Source organism: Ascaphus truei, chromosome 21, assembly GCF_040206685.1.
Source record: "Ascaphus truei isolate aAscTru1 chromosome 21, aAscTru1.hap1, whole genome shotgun sequence".
In the NCBI taxonomy this organism is placed as follows: Eukaryota; Metazoa; Chordata; class Amphibia; order Anura; family Ascaphidae; genus Ascaphus; species Ascaphus truei.
This window is the reverse complement of record NC_134503.1, coordinates 20,602,888-20,621,459: the sequence shown is the minus strand read 5'-3', so window position 1 is coordinate 20,621,459 and position 18,572 is coordinate 20,602,888. Positions and strand designations below refer to the sequence as shown.

Genomic DNA, 18,572 nt, shown 5'->3' with positions numbered 1-18,572 from the left:
CCTTCCCGTCACAGGCACAATCTTACCTATATGAAAACAGACCTAGCCTCACTAACCTTGGACACGTACATCAATCTGAATTTATGAGACTTGAAAATTGGATTTCCCAAAACAAACTGTTTTTAAACACTGACAAAACTGTAACGATGGTATTTGTGAGAGAGGGCTTTAGATACAAAAGGGGTAGAGGGACAACATCCCTGAGAAGAACGCAAGAGTCAGGCATGTGTGTAGCGAGAAATTAGGGCTGACATATAAGGAGGCAGAAGAGTGTAAAGTCTTAATAGAGAGAAGGAGATTTTTTTAAGTAATACAGGATTTAATAGGAAGCTAGGAGAGGGATTTCAGCAAGAGAGATGACGAGAAGATTTAGGAAAGAGTAACGTGATTCTAGCAGCAGCGTTTAGGATAGATTGTAGGGTAGACAGGTGACAGACAGGAAGGACGGACATCAGGAGGTTACAATAGTCAAGATGGGAGAGAATGAGGGCCTGTGTTAGATTTTTACTGTATCTGTAGAGCAAAGGGCTTATTTTTTTTTTAATGTTACAGAGTAAAAAATTACAGGTTTTAGTTATATTGTGAATGTGAATGGTAAATGTAAGGGAGGAGTCAAATGTGACCTCTAGGCAGGATACTTGTGATACTACGTGTATGATAGTACTGCCAAAGTGGCAGTAGGGGCAGGTTTGGGAGGAAGTATGAGGATCTGTCTTTGATATGTTATGTTTGAGGGTGGAAAGCCATCAAGGATGATATAGTGGAGAGATATTCAGAGTCAGGGGTTGAAAGGTAATTTTTTTGTGTCATCAGCATAGAGGTGATAGTTGAACTCAGGAAATATGATACGGTAACCTAGAGAGAGTGTGTAAGGAGAAAAGAGAAGAGGTCCCAGGACAGACCCCTAGGGAACGCCCACAGAGAGATAGACAGAGGAGGAGGTGTTAACAAACGAGACAAAGTACAATGGGAGAGGTAAGAGGAAATCCAGGATAGAGCTCTGTTACAGATATCAAGTGTATGAAGAATGTGAAGGAGAAGAGGCTGTTTCACAGTATCAAAGGCTGAGTAATATAAACAGGGTGTAATGACCTTGGTCTTTGGCAGCATGGAGGTCATTAGTTATTTTGGTGAGGGCTGTTTCGGTGGAGTGAGCAGTGCGGAAGCCAATTTGTAGAGGATCTAGGAGAGAATAGGAGGTAAGAAAATGGAGCCAGCAAAATAATACAAGGCGTTCAAGGAATTTAGAGTCAAAAGGCAGGAGGGAGACAGGACAATAGTTACAGAAACATATAGGGTCAAGCTTGCTGTTTTTGAGAAAAGGTATAACTGTTGCATGCTTTAAGGTGGAAAAGATACCAGAGCGGAAGGCAGAGTTGAAAATATTTGCGAGTGTAGGGATTAGAGTGGTAGCAAGAGGTTTGAGGAGATGGAAGGGAATGGAGCCAAGAGGGCAAGTGGTAGAGGGGGAAGAGGAGATCAGCAGTGACACATCCTCCTCTGTTACAGAGGAAAAAGTCAGGGAAGGCAGGAGGAGAGTTAGATAGAGGTGTAGAATGTGAGGAGGATGCAGATGGGATGCCTTGCCAAATGGAATCCACCTTTCTATTCAAATAGTCAGCAAAGTCCTGAGGTGAAATGGAGGAACAAAAACAGGTAACAGACGATGATCTGGTTAGAGAGTTCAAGACAGAGAAGAGGTGAAGTGGGTTAGATTTGTGAGTGTTGATTAGTGAAGAAAAATAGGTTTGTTTAGCCTGGGATAAGGCATAGTTTAAACAGGATAGGATAATTTTGAAATGAAGGAAGTCAGCGAAAATATATGATTTGCTCCAGAGGCGTTCAGGGGAGCGAGTGCAGGAACAGAGCATGCATGTATGGCAGTTTAGTCAAGGTCTAGGGTTAGAAGGGCGAGAACAGCAGAGAAAAAGAGGGGAGGATAGGGCAGGTAATAATACTCACTGATAGGTGCATGTAGGGCTACATGTTCTTGGTACGGTGTGTAATATTTGTACTGCTTGCCACAGAATTCACAGGTATAGTTGCCAGTTTCTGTGGAGGTAAAAAGTAAAGTAAAACAAACTGATAAAACAATTTAGAAATACATGCAAATATGTCTAAGGTTGTTTGGCTAAACAGATTTGGTACCAAAAAGTAGGTGAAATTATCTTCTAAAAAGTAAGACTGCAAAAGTCTATTGGAAAATTATTTCAGTTGATTGCATAGATTTGTCTCCAACAGACTTTTGCATTCTAGTATTATTACAATGACGCATTTCATAATGAGAACCCGTAGAATAGCACTATAAATTATACAAGTTCTTTTTTCAGATATGATACAAAGAAAATATGAACAGTACACATAACAAACACCTCTTAGCAATAGGTACTTGTCTCTCATAGTGTGGTAAAATCAAAGAAAAGGAGACAATGTAGAGAACAATAAGGTATAAAAAATATATATGTTTTGGCTTAGCTGGAGTTTGAGTTTTGAGTTTTTTTAATCAAGGCATAATAAAAATAGGCGGGATTTAAAAAACAAAATGTTGGAAGATTGAATTTCGAGGATTGAATATTTTTGCATTTTTCACAAAAGTGTGCCGGTTCACCCAGCTTACTAAATAAAAAACAAAAGTAAAAGAAAGGAAAAACCCAGAAGAAACCAAATGTGAGGATGAGCTGTCATTCCAAAGTTCGAGACCAATGTCCGCACAAACGTGGAAATTCGCAAAGTTTACATATCGTGGTACAGCCGGTTCTTAGCTGATCCCATGTAAGTCCCTGCATGGGCTCCTCAAGTCCTGAAGGTTTCTTTGCAATGCATTTCAGATAAACCCCCTATTTCCTATATCAGTATTAATGTTGGGCAAATTTATGTGGACACGGTTAAAATCTGACAGTATAAATTGTAGAGTATTTGCTTGTACAATCCAAATCAATACAGGGATATACAGTATGATAGATTGCAAATATTTACAGATTTCAAACATGTTTTTCCAATAATTTCAATAAATATACTTCATGGATATTCAAATAATTAGCAAATAGGAAGCACAATACTGTATGTCAAAATACAAAAACAAAGTATGTGTGTTCGCGAACGATATGTGCAGATATTTTGGTATTCATTATTAATTCTATTTAATCTGTCACATCTTCAGTTTATTCACCAATACTGATACCGTTGGCCTTTAAATTAGAAACATGCCAGAACCATGCAGATTAAATACTCTGAATGTTTTCATTTGTAATTACTCAAATGAATAATTACAAAACATTACTTCACATGTGCACGTGCTTGTTATTTATGGTATTACAAATATAAAAATCTATCTGAGTTTTTAGCCAGCACAGAGAATGTGTGTGTTTTTCTCTGCAAAAGAAAAATACACACACTTTACATGCACTGTAAAACCTACCTGACTTATTTCCAGCAAACAGTCATTTCAGTAACAAAATACTCTACACCAGCGGTGCGCAAAGTTGGGGGCGCTAGATTGTCTGGGGGGGTAGGGGTGGGTGTTACAGAGGCCCCGCGCTTCCCTGAAAGCATTTAAAATAAATGCCGGGGATCGCGTGAGGCCTCTGTAACTAGCTTACTTACCTTGGTTGCAACGACGCGTCTCCATGGCAACCAGCCAGGGTCATGTGACGTCACACGATCCTGCAATGTCATTTGACGCCGGGTCGTGTGGGGGAGGTGGGAGCCGTGAGACGGAGGGGAGATGAGAAAGGGGGGCCCATGAAGATAAGTTTGCGCACCCCTGCTCTACACAGACCAGAAATCAAACATGTAAGCTTTCCCAACCTAATAAGAAACAAAAACGCAAATGTTCAGGTTTTAAAAAGGTTTTGCATAAGCAAATGTTTGATTTAATTTTTAATTTTGATAAACACTGCTAGATTTGTTTTATTATGATTAAAACAATGTTCCTCTTTGTCTGCAGTGGGTGGTAAATATTCAGCAATGATGGTTGATTTCATGTTTTTTTCTGCCCTTCGTTCATTTTTTTTTGTTTCAATCTTATTTTATTGTAGTTTTTGAGACATACACAAATTATACTTTACAAAGGGAGAGTCAGAGTGAAACCGATACAACAGGTACAGGAAATATTGATATAACATCACTGTTCACATTTAAGATCTAAAATAAGTATATAATTTGAATATTTCCAAATCTATTGGTTGTTTTCTGTAAGGAATCCGTTCCTGGGTTTGGTGGAAACCCTTTCCTTACAGAACTGTGCTGTTTCCAGACAACCTCCCCTCACATCCACCTGTGCTGGCAATTACTGCCGCCCTGCCTCGGTGCTCTCTCATTGGAGGAATGCCCTCACACCTCTCTCCTGGGATTGGCCCGCTGGCCTTCTTATACTGGGCTCTCACACTGCCTCAGTGCCGAACATAGTCCTATCTCTTAGGATGTTACTGTGTTTGCCACAAGCTACCTGTTTGGCCGTCCTATTCCTGTATTCCTGTTTCCTAGATCTGGTTCCTGATTCCTGTTCCTGGTTCCTGTGACCTGCTGCCTTTTCACATAGCAGAGGTCTGCCTACTGAGTCCTAGGTCTGCTGCTCTCCGCTCACAGAGGCCTCTTTTGGACTCCTGTGCTGAAGCGCTGGTTTGCCAGCACAGCCCGGCGGTGTGCCTGTTCCGGTCTCCTCCTCCCTTTGCTGTGACCGGTACCATGGGCCATTCCCGCTCCTCGCGCAGAGGCCATTATATATATCTATATCACCTTATATTACTAGTTTACATATTATTGGACACACAAGTTCTTCCACTAATTATATACGATTTTTGTAGATCGTCATTTCATTTCATATACAACTAATTTTTTGTATCTGTATAAATAATATATTATATTTCTACTGGCCAATCAATCAGATACAAACATGCAACTTGTAAGGCCCCTAGTGCATCCCAATAATTATATCACTGATGAAGCACTAGACATGTGAAACAAGTAAGATTTGCTGAGACGCTTCTGGCTGTTCTTTTCTGATTTCAATTACACAGACGAGGAAGAGCGTAGATGCGGAAAGCTCTGAGATGCCATTGTATATATGTATGTATGTCTTTATTTTTATAGCGCCATTAATGTACATAGCGCTTCACAGTAGTAATACACGTGACAATCATATAAATAACAAATAATACAAATAACAGATCATGGGAATAAGTGCTTCATACATAAAAGTAACATTTAGGAAGAGGAATCCCTGCTCCGAGGAGCTTACAATGTAATTGGTAGGTAGGAAGAACGTACAGAGACAGTAGGAGGGCGTTCTGGTAAGTGCGTCTGCAGGGGGCCAAGCTGTATATATCATGTGTATAGTATTAGCCATGGAGCTACTCATATGCTTCTTTAAGCAAGTGTGTCTTAAGGTGGGTCTTAAAGGTGGATAGAGAGGGTGCTAGTCGGGTATTGAAGGGAAGGGCATTCCAGAGGTGTGGGGTAGTCAGTGAGAAAGGTTTAAGGCGGGAGAGGGCTTTAGATACAAAGGGGGTAGAGAGAAGACATCCTTGAGCAGAACGCAAGAGTCGGGATGGTGCATAGCGAGAAATTAGGGCTGAGATGTAAGGAGGGGCAGAAGAATGTAAAGCTTTAAAAGTGAGAGGATCGAGTGCGAGATGCGAGATTTGATAGGAAGCCAGGAGAGGGATTTCAGCAGGGGGAACGCTAAGGCAGATTTAAGAAAGAGTAGAGTGATTCTGGCAGCAGTGTTTAGGATAGATTGTAGGGGAGACAGGTGAGAGGCAGGAAGGCTGGACAGCAGGAGGTTACAGTAATCGAGATGGGAGAGAATGAGGGCCTGAGTCAGAATTTTAGCAGTCAAGCAACAAAGGAAAGGGCGTATCTTTGTAATATTGCGGAGGAAAAAGCAACAGGTTTTAGATACATTTTGAATGTGATAGAGGAGTCGAGTATGGCCCCTAGGCAGCGTGCTTGGGCTACTGGGTGAATCATAGTACTGCCAACAGTAATGTGGAAGGAGGTAGTAGGGCCAGGTTTGGGAGGAAATATAAGGAGCTCTGTTTTTGCCATGTTAAGTTTAAGTCGGCGGAGGGCCATCCAGAATGATATCGCAGAGAGACATTCAGAAACTTTGTTCTGTACAGCAGGTGTAAGGTCAGAGGTTGAAAAGTAAATTTGTGTGTCGTCAGCACAGAGGTGATATTTAAACCCAAGCAATGTGATTACGTCACCTACAGAAAGTGTGTACAGAGAAAAGAGAAGAGGTCCCAGTACAGAGCCCCGGGGTACCCCCACAGAGAGATCAATAGAGGAGGAGGTGTTAGCAGAAGAGACACAAAGTACGATGGAAGAGGTAAGAGGAGATCCAGGATAGAGATTTGTTACGAATACCAAGAGTATGTAGAATGTGAAGGAGAAGAGGGTGTTCCATGGTATCAAATGTTGCAGAGAGGTCGAGTAATATGAGCAGAGTGTAATGATCTCTGTCATTGGCATCATGGAGGTCTTTAGTTATTTTAGTGAGGACGGTTTCAGTTGAGTGAGCAGTGCGGAAGCCAGATTGTAGAAGGTCAAGGAGAGAATAGGTGTTGAGAAAATGGAGCAAGCGAGAGAATACAAGACGTTCAAGGAGTTTAGAGGCAAAAGGCAAGAGGGAGACATGTCGATAGTTAGAAAGACAGGTAGGGTCAAGCTTGCTGTTTTTGAGTAATGGTATAATTGTTGCATGTTTGAAGGAGGAAGGAAAGGTAGCAGAGTAGAGGGAGGAGTTAAAAATGTGTGTGAGCGTAAGGATTATAGTAGGAGCAAGAGGTTTTATCAGATGGGAGAGAATGGGGTCAAGAGGGCAAGTGGTAGAGGGAGAAGAGGAGATCAGTAGTGACACAACCTTCTCTGAGACAACGGAAAAAGAGTCAAGGAATGCAGGAAGAGAGTTAGGAAGCGGTGTAGGCTGGGAGAGGAAACAGAGGGCATGTTGTGAATTCGTTTACTACCTGGAGTTCAAGATTTTTTTAACTTAATTGTAAGTTTGGAGCTTTGGAAACATATACTTTGATACTTACCTCTGTGTGCTCTGTCTTTGTTTTTGCTTGACACTACAAGAAGGGGTTTACATTGTTTTTCACTTAAATAGACCTTTCTGCACAGGGGAATGCATTTTAAACTCTCTCTACATGCAATTTCAATAAGACAAATATTAAGATTAATAAAAATATGAAAAGATTCCAACTCAAATACACATACAACATTGCAGGCCATATTTACTAAGCAGTGCTATACCGATCAATTGTTTTAAAGCAGCAATCTGCATTTATCACAATTTTGGGGAGATTGTATTTTTTTTACTTTATGAAATCTCTTCTTGCCCTTTCAAATTGTGTTTTATTATTTTTATGCAAAGCTTCAATCAGGAGACATGTGTTTCAAATATTAGTGTCTGGGAGGTTAAAATGAAGCTCAGTGTATAGGATTACAATGGTAACCTCAGATGCTAGAAATTAATAAAATCCTGCTTTATGACACTTTGTTTTAATATATATACTCCAATTCTGTGGGGGAATGTGCTGCTTTAAGTTAAGAATTGCTACAATATATTCTAACACATTTGGTATCAAACATTGCATCAAGAATGTCACCCGTTCCATCCACTGTCTTATAAGGAAACCTCCCCAGTAATCCTAGCATATAAACCTATTGACTATGTGGTAAGATATGCAAGTCAATGCCCCCCACCCCAAAAAGCAATAGGAACATCCATTTTAAAGCATGGTAGACTTATTGGTTTATACAGCACTGGGGAACAAGGACAATCAGCAGAAATAACTACTGAGGGACTCCAAGGAGTATAAAAAAAAGTGTAGAAAGTATGTGGTGAAGGCAGCACTACCGTTCATAGAATACTAAAATGTACTAGGTGCAAGGGGAACAAACGGAGACCCCCAAAATCTCTTCTGTACAAACTACAGCTGAAACCTGTTACAACGCGGTGCTCGGGGTCCTCATAATGAGACCGCGTTATAAACGGGATCGTGAAATGGCCGCAATGATCAGCGAGGACTTGCATCCCTGCAGCTCTCTCCTCTCACTGCATCATCAGGCTGCGTCCACGTGCGCAGCTTTCAATTTGACTTTTGAGCACAGACGGGGGGTCACATGACCCTTCTCTGACCAATGACATCCCAACAGTGAATACATTTTATATAATACACATGCAGGAATCAAACCCATGACCCTTCATATGCTAGTACACCACAGGGTTGGTGTGATGAATCTGACTCTATAAACACACTTAATATCTATTGGATTGCATTGTGCATTAGATGTTAAGTGTTTTTATAGAGTCAGATTCATCACATCAACCCTGTGGTGTAGCGGCAAGAGAATTGCTACTAGCATATAAAGGGTCATGGGTTCGATTCCTGCATGTGTATTATATCAAATGTATTCACTGTTGGGCTGTTATTGGTCAGAGAATGGTCATGCAACCCTCCTCTGTGCTCGAAAGTCAAATTGAAAGCCGCGCACGCAGTCTGATGAAGCAGGGAGAGGAGAGAGCTGCAGATGCTGGGTAAGGCTGCGCTTATTGTGTCGATGGCGACAGCGCGTCAAAACAAATACATTGCCGCCATCGTGTGTGCTTATAGTAAGCGCGACACAATGGAGCGACGGCTTGGTCGCGATCGCTGGAAGTCATCTCAATTTGATCTTTCCAGCGACCGCAGCCTGACGTCGCCGTCACTATAAGTGTAGCCTAAGTCAATAAAGCATTGAATGTTATTAAAAAAAAACCCTTGTAAATGTTTATGAATCGGGAGCCACACCCAGAACGCGTTATAAGCAGATCACGCTACAACAGGGTTGAGCTGTATGTAACACTCCTGGTGTTCCCAGCACTCCAAAAGACAACAAGATGACTGATATGTCAATAAAGCTTGTGTATTGCAAGGAGGTTGTAGCAGGGAGCTGAATCATCTTGCTTCCAGTGTGGTTCGACAGTTACATCTAAGCAGAAACCCTTACCTGTCATAGGTTTTTCTACAATGCGATTTTAATACATTTGTTTGTGAGTGAGCATTTATAAGGATTCTTCAACCTAATATATGTATTACATGGTAATAAACTATGGAGCATACACTTCTGCTTTTTCGATCCTTTGGAATTTTGTCGGCTCAGTCCCCAGAAATTATTTGAGCCATCTACCCCATATCCTTTTTTCAATTCACCTGGACTTGTTGTAATGATCAATATCCTCTAATAGGAATACTATTGGATGTATAGCTTTTTAGCGCCGATTAATTGCCTTTTATATATACAGCTCAACCCAGTTATAGCACGACCCAATACAACACGGATCCGCTTATAACGCGGTGTGAGTGTGGTTCCCAATAATAAGCAGCAGATCTCCTACAATGCCGGTTACCATGCCAACGCGTCGCTCTGACGCAGTGAAATTGTAAATTAAGACCAGAACACAGAGCAACACAGTAACAGCATAATACAGTACTAAAATATAAAACAACAATGCCAGAAAGTGAAACATTAAAAAAGCTCTGACGCTCTCTGTTCAGGGGGATCTCTGTCAGTCTGCTCCTACCACCCACTGTGCTGTCAGAGCAAGGAAAAGGCTCAGGTATGTAACCCCTCCAGTTCTGTTGTTAACCCCCCAGGTTTTTAACTCCAGGAAAAGGCATAGGGAAGACCCTGCCAAATAGAAATGGCGGAAACTTCAAACAAATGGAAGAAGTTTAATTTATACTGGCCTTTCTCTGACTCCTTGCCGAGCATAATCCAAGTTTACTTGGATGTAACCGTGTTTGCAACACACTTACGCCTTGGCCTTGTTCTTGGGACCTGCTGCAGAGGTCTGCTTCCTGTGCTGAAGTGCTAGATCACCAGTGCTACTCTTGTCGAGTTCCTGAGACCTGCTGCAGAGGTCTGCTTCCTGTTCTGAAGAGCGGGATCCCCGTGTCACTCTATCCTGTTCCTGAGACCTCCGGCATTCACCCCTGGCAGAGGTCTGCTTCCTGGTACCTGTGCTGAAGCGCTGGATCCCCAGCACCAGCCTTGCCTGTTCCCTGAGGCCTGCTGCGTTCTCTCCTTGCAGAGGGCTGGTTCCTGGGTCCTGCTGTATATCTCCATTGCAGAGGCTGTGTCCTGGTTCCTGTGCTGAAGTGCTGGATTCCCAGCGCTAACCTTCTGCTTTCTGTTTCCTGAGGTCTGCTGCATTCCTGCCTTGCAGGGCCTTCGTTATGGGCCGCTCCCGCTCCTCACGTAGAGGCCATTCCCGCAGTACGGCTGCTACGCTGAAACGCGCCGTACCTGATTCCTTGTTGCCGAACTTCTGACTGGATATTGATTACCCTGACGTCTCCAACCCTGACCCTGGTTTGTCTAAGGACTACTCTACATTCTCCAACCCTGACTCTGCTACGAATGACTACAAACTGCGCAATCCAGAACCGGCGTCGTGGTCTAAGGTCGGTGTATTCATATCCCCACCTCAGCCCCGCGGGCCGGTCCCGGTACGTGGCGAGCACGTCCGGTTCAACTGTGTTACAAAATGTTACCGAATACCACTCTGGCTTGTAAGAATGATGATCAGCGAAAACAAGGCTTTAAACAAATGAAAGACAGAGTGACACTACTTTTTTGTGTTAACCAAACAGGAAATCACAAACTGAAGCCATTTTGTGTAAGCATGTTTAAATCACCACAGTGCTTCCACCATGTGAATAAGGCCTCTGCTTTTTTCCTACGACTTTAGTAAAAATGCATGGATGACTTCCAGCATTTTCTAAAACTGGTTTCAACAGCAGTTCGTAACCGAGGTACGTAAACACTTATCTAGCAACAACAAAGCTTTGTTGCCATAACTGCCCTACCCATCTGTCTGCCGATAGCCTGATAAGCAGAGATAGCAAAATACGAGTCAGCTACTTGCCCAAAAACACCACATCAAAAATACAGGTGCTGGATCAAGGCATTATATCAACATTCAAGATGAACTTCCGAAAGACGCTGATACAGCGAATATCACGGGTGAGGATTCTGTTACTGCATTTTTAAAGGAGCTAAACGTAAAAGACGTTTTTTACATTGGTGGTGAAGCATGGGAAGCAATCACAAAAATATGCATTTCTAAATGTTGGAGAAATGTAACTGGTGCAGATCTGGAACCGGCTAACTTCAAGGTAGCCAGTGACAGTGATGAAGAGAATGAGTTTGAGGGCTTTACAGAGGAAGAAGTCGCCAATGCCAATCTATTCTTTGAAAGCTACATTAATGAAGGCCTCACAGAAAATGGCATGGCCAATGCAGAAAGAGTACTGGAACCGTTCATGATAGGGAAAGTGGGGCCACGATAGAATCTTGGGTAGATGGGTACAATAGCTATGAGCATATAATGAATCCTACCTATGAGCATAAAATTGACTCAGAAATAATCCAAAACATTACTAGCGAAAATCAAGATTTGGATGCAACCGAAGACGATGAGGAAGAGGAACCAGAGCCGCCACCTAAGATCGCAGAGGCGCTCGCAGGTTTGCAAACTGGACTTAAATTTCGTGAAACAGAAAACGTAGATTCCCTTTCAGTTTTACAGTTAAAACGCTTGATTGAAATCGTTAAAAAGAAGCAAAGAGATGCAATGAAACAGTCAAAACTCGATAGTTTAAAAAAAAAATGAAGAACTTTCAAGTTCGTTTGTTGATGTATGTTTTCCGTAGTAGTTGAATGAACACGGCTTCAAATTACACGGTTTTCCCTTTTCTTCAGAATTATAGCCCCATAGTTAATGTTAAGACACAAATGTAACTGGAATGTAACACGTAGAAAAGCAGTTGTGAGTACAGTACTGTATCTACAGTACAGTGTGTTTTTGTGTGTGGACCAAAATGTTGTTTATCGTACAGTATTTATGAATAATGTACGACACGATTATTGGTGTCTTAAATATTTTATTGTACAATGCATCAATAAAAGTTTGAAACAATACAAATGTACATTGATTCAATATTTTTAGTCTACAGCAGAAGTTTAACACACAAACACACACACACACACACACTCCCAGCTCACACGCACACACACCCTCTCACACACTCTCCCCCCATCCCCAAACACAGTCACACACAAACAGACACACAAAGACACACACTGAGACATACTGTCTCTATAAGGGAGCTGGCTCTGATTTTCCTCTCTCTCCCTGTCAGCAGAAACAGGGAGAGGAGAGAGCTGCCAGCTGATATAGATGCCAGGTAAGTCCTGCGTGGGGGTGCCAGTGTGCCGCTGGGTCTGGGACAGTTGGGAGAGTTATCCCAGCTCTCCCCCTCCAGCAGCCACGGAACCCCTGAGGGGTGCAATGTTTGCGGGAATTAATATTTTTTACGCGATCTGCATATAACGCGATCACATTCTTTGGACCCCAAGCACCGCGCTATAACTGCGCTCAGTTGTATATATGTGAAAAAGAAAGTACACCCTCTTTGAATTCTATGGTTTTACATATCAGGACATAATAACAAGCATCTGTTCCTTAGCAGGTCTTAAAATTGGGTAAATACAACCTCAGATGAACAACAACACATGACATATTACACTGTCTCATGATTTATTTAACAAAAATAAAGCCAAAATGGAGAAGCTGTGTGTGAAAAACTAAGTACACCCTTACTGCTTTCACAGGAATTAAGATGCTAAGTAGCAGACAGGTGCTGCTAATCAAATGCCCTTGATTAATTGTGTACATATATATACTGTATATATAAATATATATATATATATATATATATATATATATATATATGAATGATTAGGTGCGCCTGTTTTTTTCTCTTTTTCTCTCATATATATATATATATATATATATATATATAAAAGTATACATTACCGCATAGCAGCAAAAAGGAGACAGCACTCAGGTGAATGAAAATAAATGTATTAAATACAGCACATAACTCCATATGTATATGTTTTGTTTTGTTTTCAAGGACGTACTACACTATTTTGTGTTTTCTCTTTCTCCTATACCGTGAGGATTTTGCGCTGCACATCTTTTCCTGCTAAGGAGAACTGAAGCAAGAAATATCTTTATTCCAGCTTCCCAGAAACAGTGGCTATATGATCCAAACACAGATTGGAAATATCTTGCGCTACAATTCGTTGCTGCCAATTTTGATAGTTGACAAATCCACTTTTATGCCATTTGATTTAGAAGAATAAGGAGTGGGACCGAAAAATATGTAAACAAAGCATGCAACTGTTTAACGGCGCACGGGATGCAAACAAACACAGGGAAAGTTTTCAGCGCCAGAAACCCCATTTTACAGTGAATCATACTTGGGCCAATTTTGTGAAATGGTTCAGGATCCTCTTCTTTTATGTCCCCTGCTGCTACCATCGTTTGGATATAGGTGTCTAAAAAAAAAAAACAGAACGGAAATAAAAATAAAATAAATAAACTTGTTATATGCTTATTCTTATGCCGACCAAAAAAACAAAAACAAACAAAGCACAGTTTGAAGTAAACATTATAAATTTACTTAAAAACTAATATATATATATATATTTTTTTGGGGGGGTAAAGTACACTAATTAATGATAACTTCTCATGAAATGCAGGGATTAGTAAGGTACTAAGGAGGAAAGGGCTTGTGACAAGAATACAAAGGTTATGTCTGTTTTGCTTAATCATACAAGTGCCTCATTATATCCTTGTCCTCGCTTGGGAACAAGTATTGAGAATTATTACGTGCAAATGTTATATTTTAGGATACATACTAGAATAAAAATACTCCAGCTACACATTAGCATAAAGATACAGAGTTCATGCTGAATAAAATATGCAAGCAGAAGTATATAAGGAATATAAAGAGTAGACAGCACTCAATGAAATGAAAAGAAGAAAAAATTATGCGTTAGTGGTGCAACGGGAACAGAGGCGGGCCCTCAACCTACCCAAACATTAATAATAAACAAATTAGTTCCCAGCACACAATGATGAAGAGCACTGGTGATAAGCAAAATTGAATATTAACTGTGAAAGCATATAATCACACAATGATCTACAAAATAAGAATGTGGGAGTAAACTTAACTCCAGGTATTGTATGACACCTGCGAGGAAAGGGTGTAATGGAGGAAACGGACCAGGGAAAACAAGGGGAGGGAGGGAAAACAGAAAGAGGGAGGGGGAGGGAGTAAGAGGGGGGGGTGAGAGGGGGTAAAAACAAACAACGGAGGATGAACATGATAGGCAAGTCGAGGGGGGCATGCATGCAATTCCTTACAACATCTCCCCTGGATCAGAAATACAGCGCTGAAGTAATTACCCAAACTGATAGAATACATTCTCACACACAACTACTTCAGCTTCAACAATGAAATGCACCTACAACTAATGGGGACTGCAATGGGTACCAAGATGTCACCGCAATATGCCAATCTTTTCATGGCAAAACTTGAACAAAGATTCCTAACTACATGCCCCCACAAACCCTACAAATACTACAGATACATTGATGACCTGTTTATAATATGGACAGAGGGTGAAGGAAACCTAAAACAATTCCACGAGTCCCTGAACTCATTCCATCCCTCAATTAAACTCAAAATGGATTATTCGACAAACCTAGTAAACTTTCTAGATACAACAGTAACACTGAAAAATGGCAAACTACACTGGTTTACACCTATTTTAGCCATAGATTCTTTTGTTAGTCAGTATTACAGACCTGAGGAAGAGAGGAGCTCTCTCAAAAGCTTGTCCTGTGACATAAATTGTTAGTCCAAATAAAAATACTTAAGTACTCATTTATTCGCAACTGTACTAACACGGCTATTTCCGTTTTATTTTAAATATATATAACACATGAATAGCCATGCCGGGACAGTCTCTATCCCTGCTAGTAGGCAAAAGAGCATTAGGAATGGCATATGGAGGCAGCAGGTAATTTTCGGCAGAAGCTCGTTTTCCCTTACTCCCTCCCTCCCACACTGTCCCTTTAAGGGAGCTACAGTAGCGCTCACGCTGATCTGTCAGCCGGAAGCTGACAGCAGAAGCGGCGAGACAGAGAGTTGGTAGCTGCCAGATGCCAAGCGGAGGACGAGAGCTACCAGATGCCAGGTGGGTAAAGCCTGCGTGGGGATGCCGCTTCGCCACCGGGTCTGGGAACGCTGGGAGAGTGATCCCATCTCTCCCCCTCTAGCGGACGCAGAACCCCTGATTGTGGCGGCCATTTTATCCCCGCAATCCCGGTTATAACGCGGTCTCATTATGTGGACCCCGAGCACAGCGTTATAACGGGGTTCAGCTGTATATATTTGCATTACTTTAACTTACAAGGGAGGTTCAGTGGGAACATTTGCACTTAGCTGCCTGAGCAACTAATATGAAATTAGCAGTAGCAGAAAATCCAAAGGCCAGTGACGCCAGTTGATTAGCCTGCCATATTATTGGAGAATGGGGTGTGATTTTTGCACCAGTGTTTGTCCCGTGGAAACCAATGTGTCCAAGTGCAAAACTAAAGCAAATCATGGTAACCTCAGACTGCATTGTAATCTGGGGACATATCTATTTTACAGACACTTAATATTTGAACTATTCATATCTTCTAAACGGAGCCCTGGATTATAAAAATAAAAGCAGGAATTCTGGACTATGGTTTTTTTTTTTTTTTTTTTTTTTTAACCTTCCTCCTTTTTTGTCATCAAGGAGAAAAGGGGCTTCTCCAGAGTTGAAATTGTGTATTTTTTCAGCTCCGGGGAATTTATCAATTAAACTACCAGTTTTAAAACTCTATCCAGGGGAAACAAAATGGCCACCAAACCCTGCAGGTCAATATAAAGTAGTTTAAAAAAAATACAGAAAATAACACAGATAACTTCGCTAGTATCCGGAGGGGCCCTGGAGCTGAAAATAACGCAGTTAACCTCAGGAGGACCACCGAACTCCCCTCCCCGCCAGTTCCCATGCAGTAAAAAAGGGAGAAATCGGTTGCCACTTTATAGGCATTTCTACGTGCTTATGAAACATGCTGTTGTTATGTAACATTGTATTGGTCATTTCTACTGTGCTACTGGAGATAATAAATAATCCCTTAATTGATAATATTTGTACTTTTTTTCTTTACAAATTCAACTCTTAAGGAAAAACCAGGAATGCCCATAACACACAGTAAAATCAGCTGAATTTGGAGAGTAGTATAGAAACTAACGACGATAACACTCACAATGCATTGAAGTCAGAAAGCTATTATCTCACCGTAGTTACAACAATCGCCATATAGAATATTCTTCTTAGTAAGAATAGTTATTTTGGAGCAAATTAGACAAAGACAGCATAAGTTTATATGGCCAGTACGTTCAATTTCGTACAGTATTTATTAATTTTTTTAAATAAATACATATTACACTACAAAATAAGACTCTGTGTCTAGATGATATACAACGGTGGACTTATATATGACTTTGTAACTTGTTAAACAGTTCCCTTGATCCACAAAGCTCTGTTATTGACTTAACAAGATGTTAACTTACGTTAACGCCTCGTTGAGTGTTAATGGGGATCTTCAAAGCTAAGACATGTCTTACTGCTAAGTCCAGGGTGCGGAAGAGGCCCACTTTGGCTTCCTATATTGTCTTAGCAACATAGGAAGCCAAAGTGGAATACCCAGGACTACAGTAGGTAATAAAATGTATGGAAGGGATGTTACATCTATGGCGCTCAGCACTAAAAATAACTATACTTAAAATAATAATAATTAATTAGTAAAATAAAATAATAATAATATAATAAATAATAATATTACTCATAAAAAAGTAGTGATAATATAAATCAAATAATAATAAATAGCAATATACAACCAGTATCAATGATGTGGCCCGTCCATTGATATGCTCCACGTGGTGGTAAGTACATGAAACGATAAGGAGATCATAGCATAATACTGCAACACACAATGAACCAACATACAACATACACTAAGTGCTAGACAAACGCTAATAATTTATTATTATTTGATTTATATTATCATCACTACTTTTTTATTAGTAATATTATTATTTATTATATTATTATTATTTTAATTTACTAATTAATTATTATTTTAAGTATAGTTATTTTTAGTGCTGAGCGCCATAGATGTAACATCCCTTCCATTTCTACCATCTGACCTGGGGCCAGAGTTATATCATAGGCAGCCGGCCTATCATCTAGGACATAGCGCTCCCTTTTTTTCTTCCTAGGTAATAAAATGTAGACAAGACCTATGTATTAACCCCTCAGAAGCCAGAGTGGCTATGAAATCATGCATTATGCATGCCTTCATGGTCACCGTGGGGTTAATACCAATACCCTAACTACTTTACTAACCATTGTATGTCAGAGGTGCAACTGTTATGGCATACACAGGGTTAACTGCCTCCCTTAAGAAATACTTACAGATGAAAACTCTTTAATCAACGCAGGATCGAAGGTGCCGGTCAGGCTAAGGATCCTTCATCGCCAGACCAGAGATAGCCTCGAAATAAAAATATATTTATTTGGTTGTTTGATTTTTCTTGGGCTTTCTTGTTTATGTTTTGCCATCAGGCATGTGGATTGATGTACTGTACATGTTTCTGATTTGGTTCTTTCGACCCAAGAACGGAAAACATTTGAACTCAGAATGATAAAACTCTTTGACACCAAAACAAGTGGACTTAATGCGGATATGGGGTTTCCTCACACACGATCATAATTTTTTGTAATGGTCCTCCCTGTCAATGTGCCATCCTAAACCTCGCCCCACCCCAGATGCTGCTGTGGATGTATAGCCCCCCCCCCATCCCTAAATCTCACCTTCCTTATCTCCGTTTTAACACCTTCCAGTGTCTTTAAACATTCCTAACCCAGCCAGGGCATTATTGGCCAGTAATGCCCTGTTCTGAGGGGATTATTACTATTATAGGCTAAATGTAGACTTTTTTTCATAAATAATAGACACTTTTGTATAGTTATATAGATATTTTTATTAAAATAAAATGGTAAATACATGAATCCACCTCCATATACTCTTACACTGCAGCTATCTATATCCACACACTGCCGCCCCCTCTGTGTGTACACACACAAACACACAAACTGCTGCTACACACACACACACAACACCTCTACACACACAAGCACACCACACAAGCTCTACACACACACACACACACACACACAAGCTCTACACACACACACACACATCAGCTCTACACACACAAACTCTGCTGCTACACACACAACAGCACAACACAACACACACTGCTGATGCTGCTACACCCATAATCATTGCTACTGACACACACACACACACACAACACAGCAGCTCTACACACACACACACACCACAGCAGATCTACACACACACACACACACACACACACACACACACACACACACACACACACACACACACACACACACACACACACACCACAACAGCTCTACACACACACACACACACACACACTCCACAGCAGCTCTACACACACACACAACACAGCAGCTCTACACACACATGCTACACCCATAAACACTGCTGCTGACACACACACACACACACACAC

At 40.9% G+C, this 18,572-nt stretch overlaps 1 protein-coding gene across 18 annotated transcripts in view; it reads right to left on the bottom strand.

The window, feature by feature from the left end:
- ZNF618 (zinc finger protein 618) overlaps nucleotides 1-18,572 on the bottom strand; it is a 220,358-nt gene that overhangs the window by 54,498 nt on the left and 147,288 nt on the right. For 6 of the 18 annotated variants that reach the window (XM_075579283.1, XM_075579292.1, XM_075579287.1 and 3 more), the window contains 4 exons: nucleotides 13,321-13,398; nucleotides 7,041-7,073; nucleotides 1,963-2,052; nucleotides 1,093-1,182 (listed from right to left, as the gene is read on the bottom strand). In XM_075579283.1, coding sequence (XP_075435398.1) covers nucleotides 1,093-1,182; nucleotides 1,963-2,052; nucleotides 7,041-7,073; nucleotides 13,321-13,398 — 291 coding nt within the window. The remainder of the gene's footprint in view (nucleotides 1-1,092; nucleotides 1,183-1,962; nucleotides 2,053-7,040; nucleotides 7,074-13,320; nucleotides 13,399-18,572) is intronic. The other 12 variants (XM_075579286.1, XM_075579293.1, XM_075579288.1 and 9 more) reach the window with 5 other exon arrangements.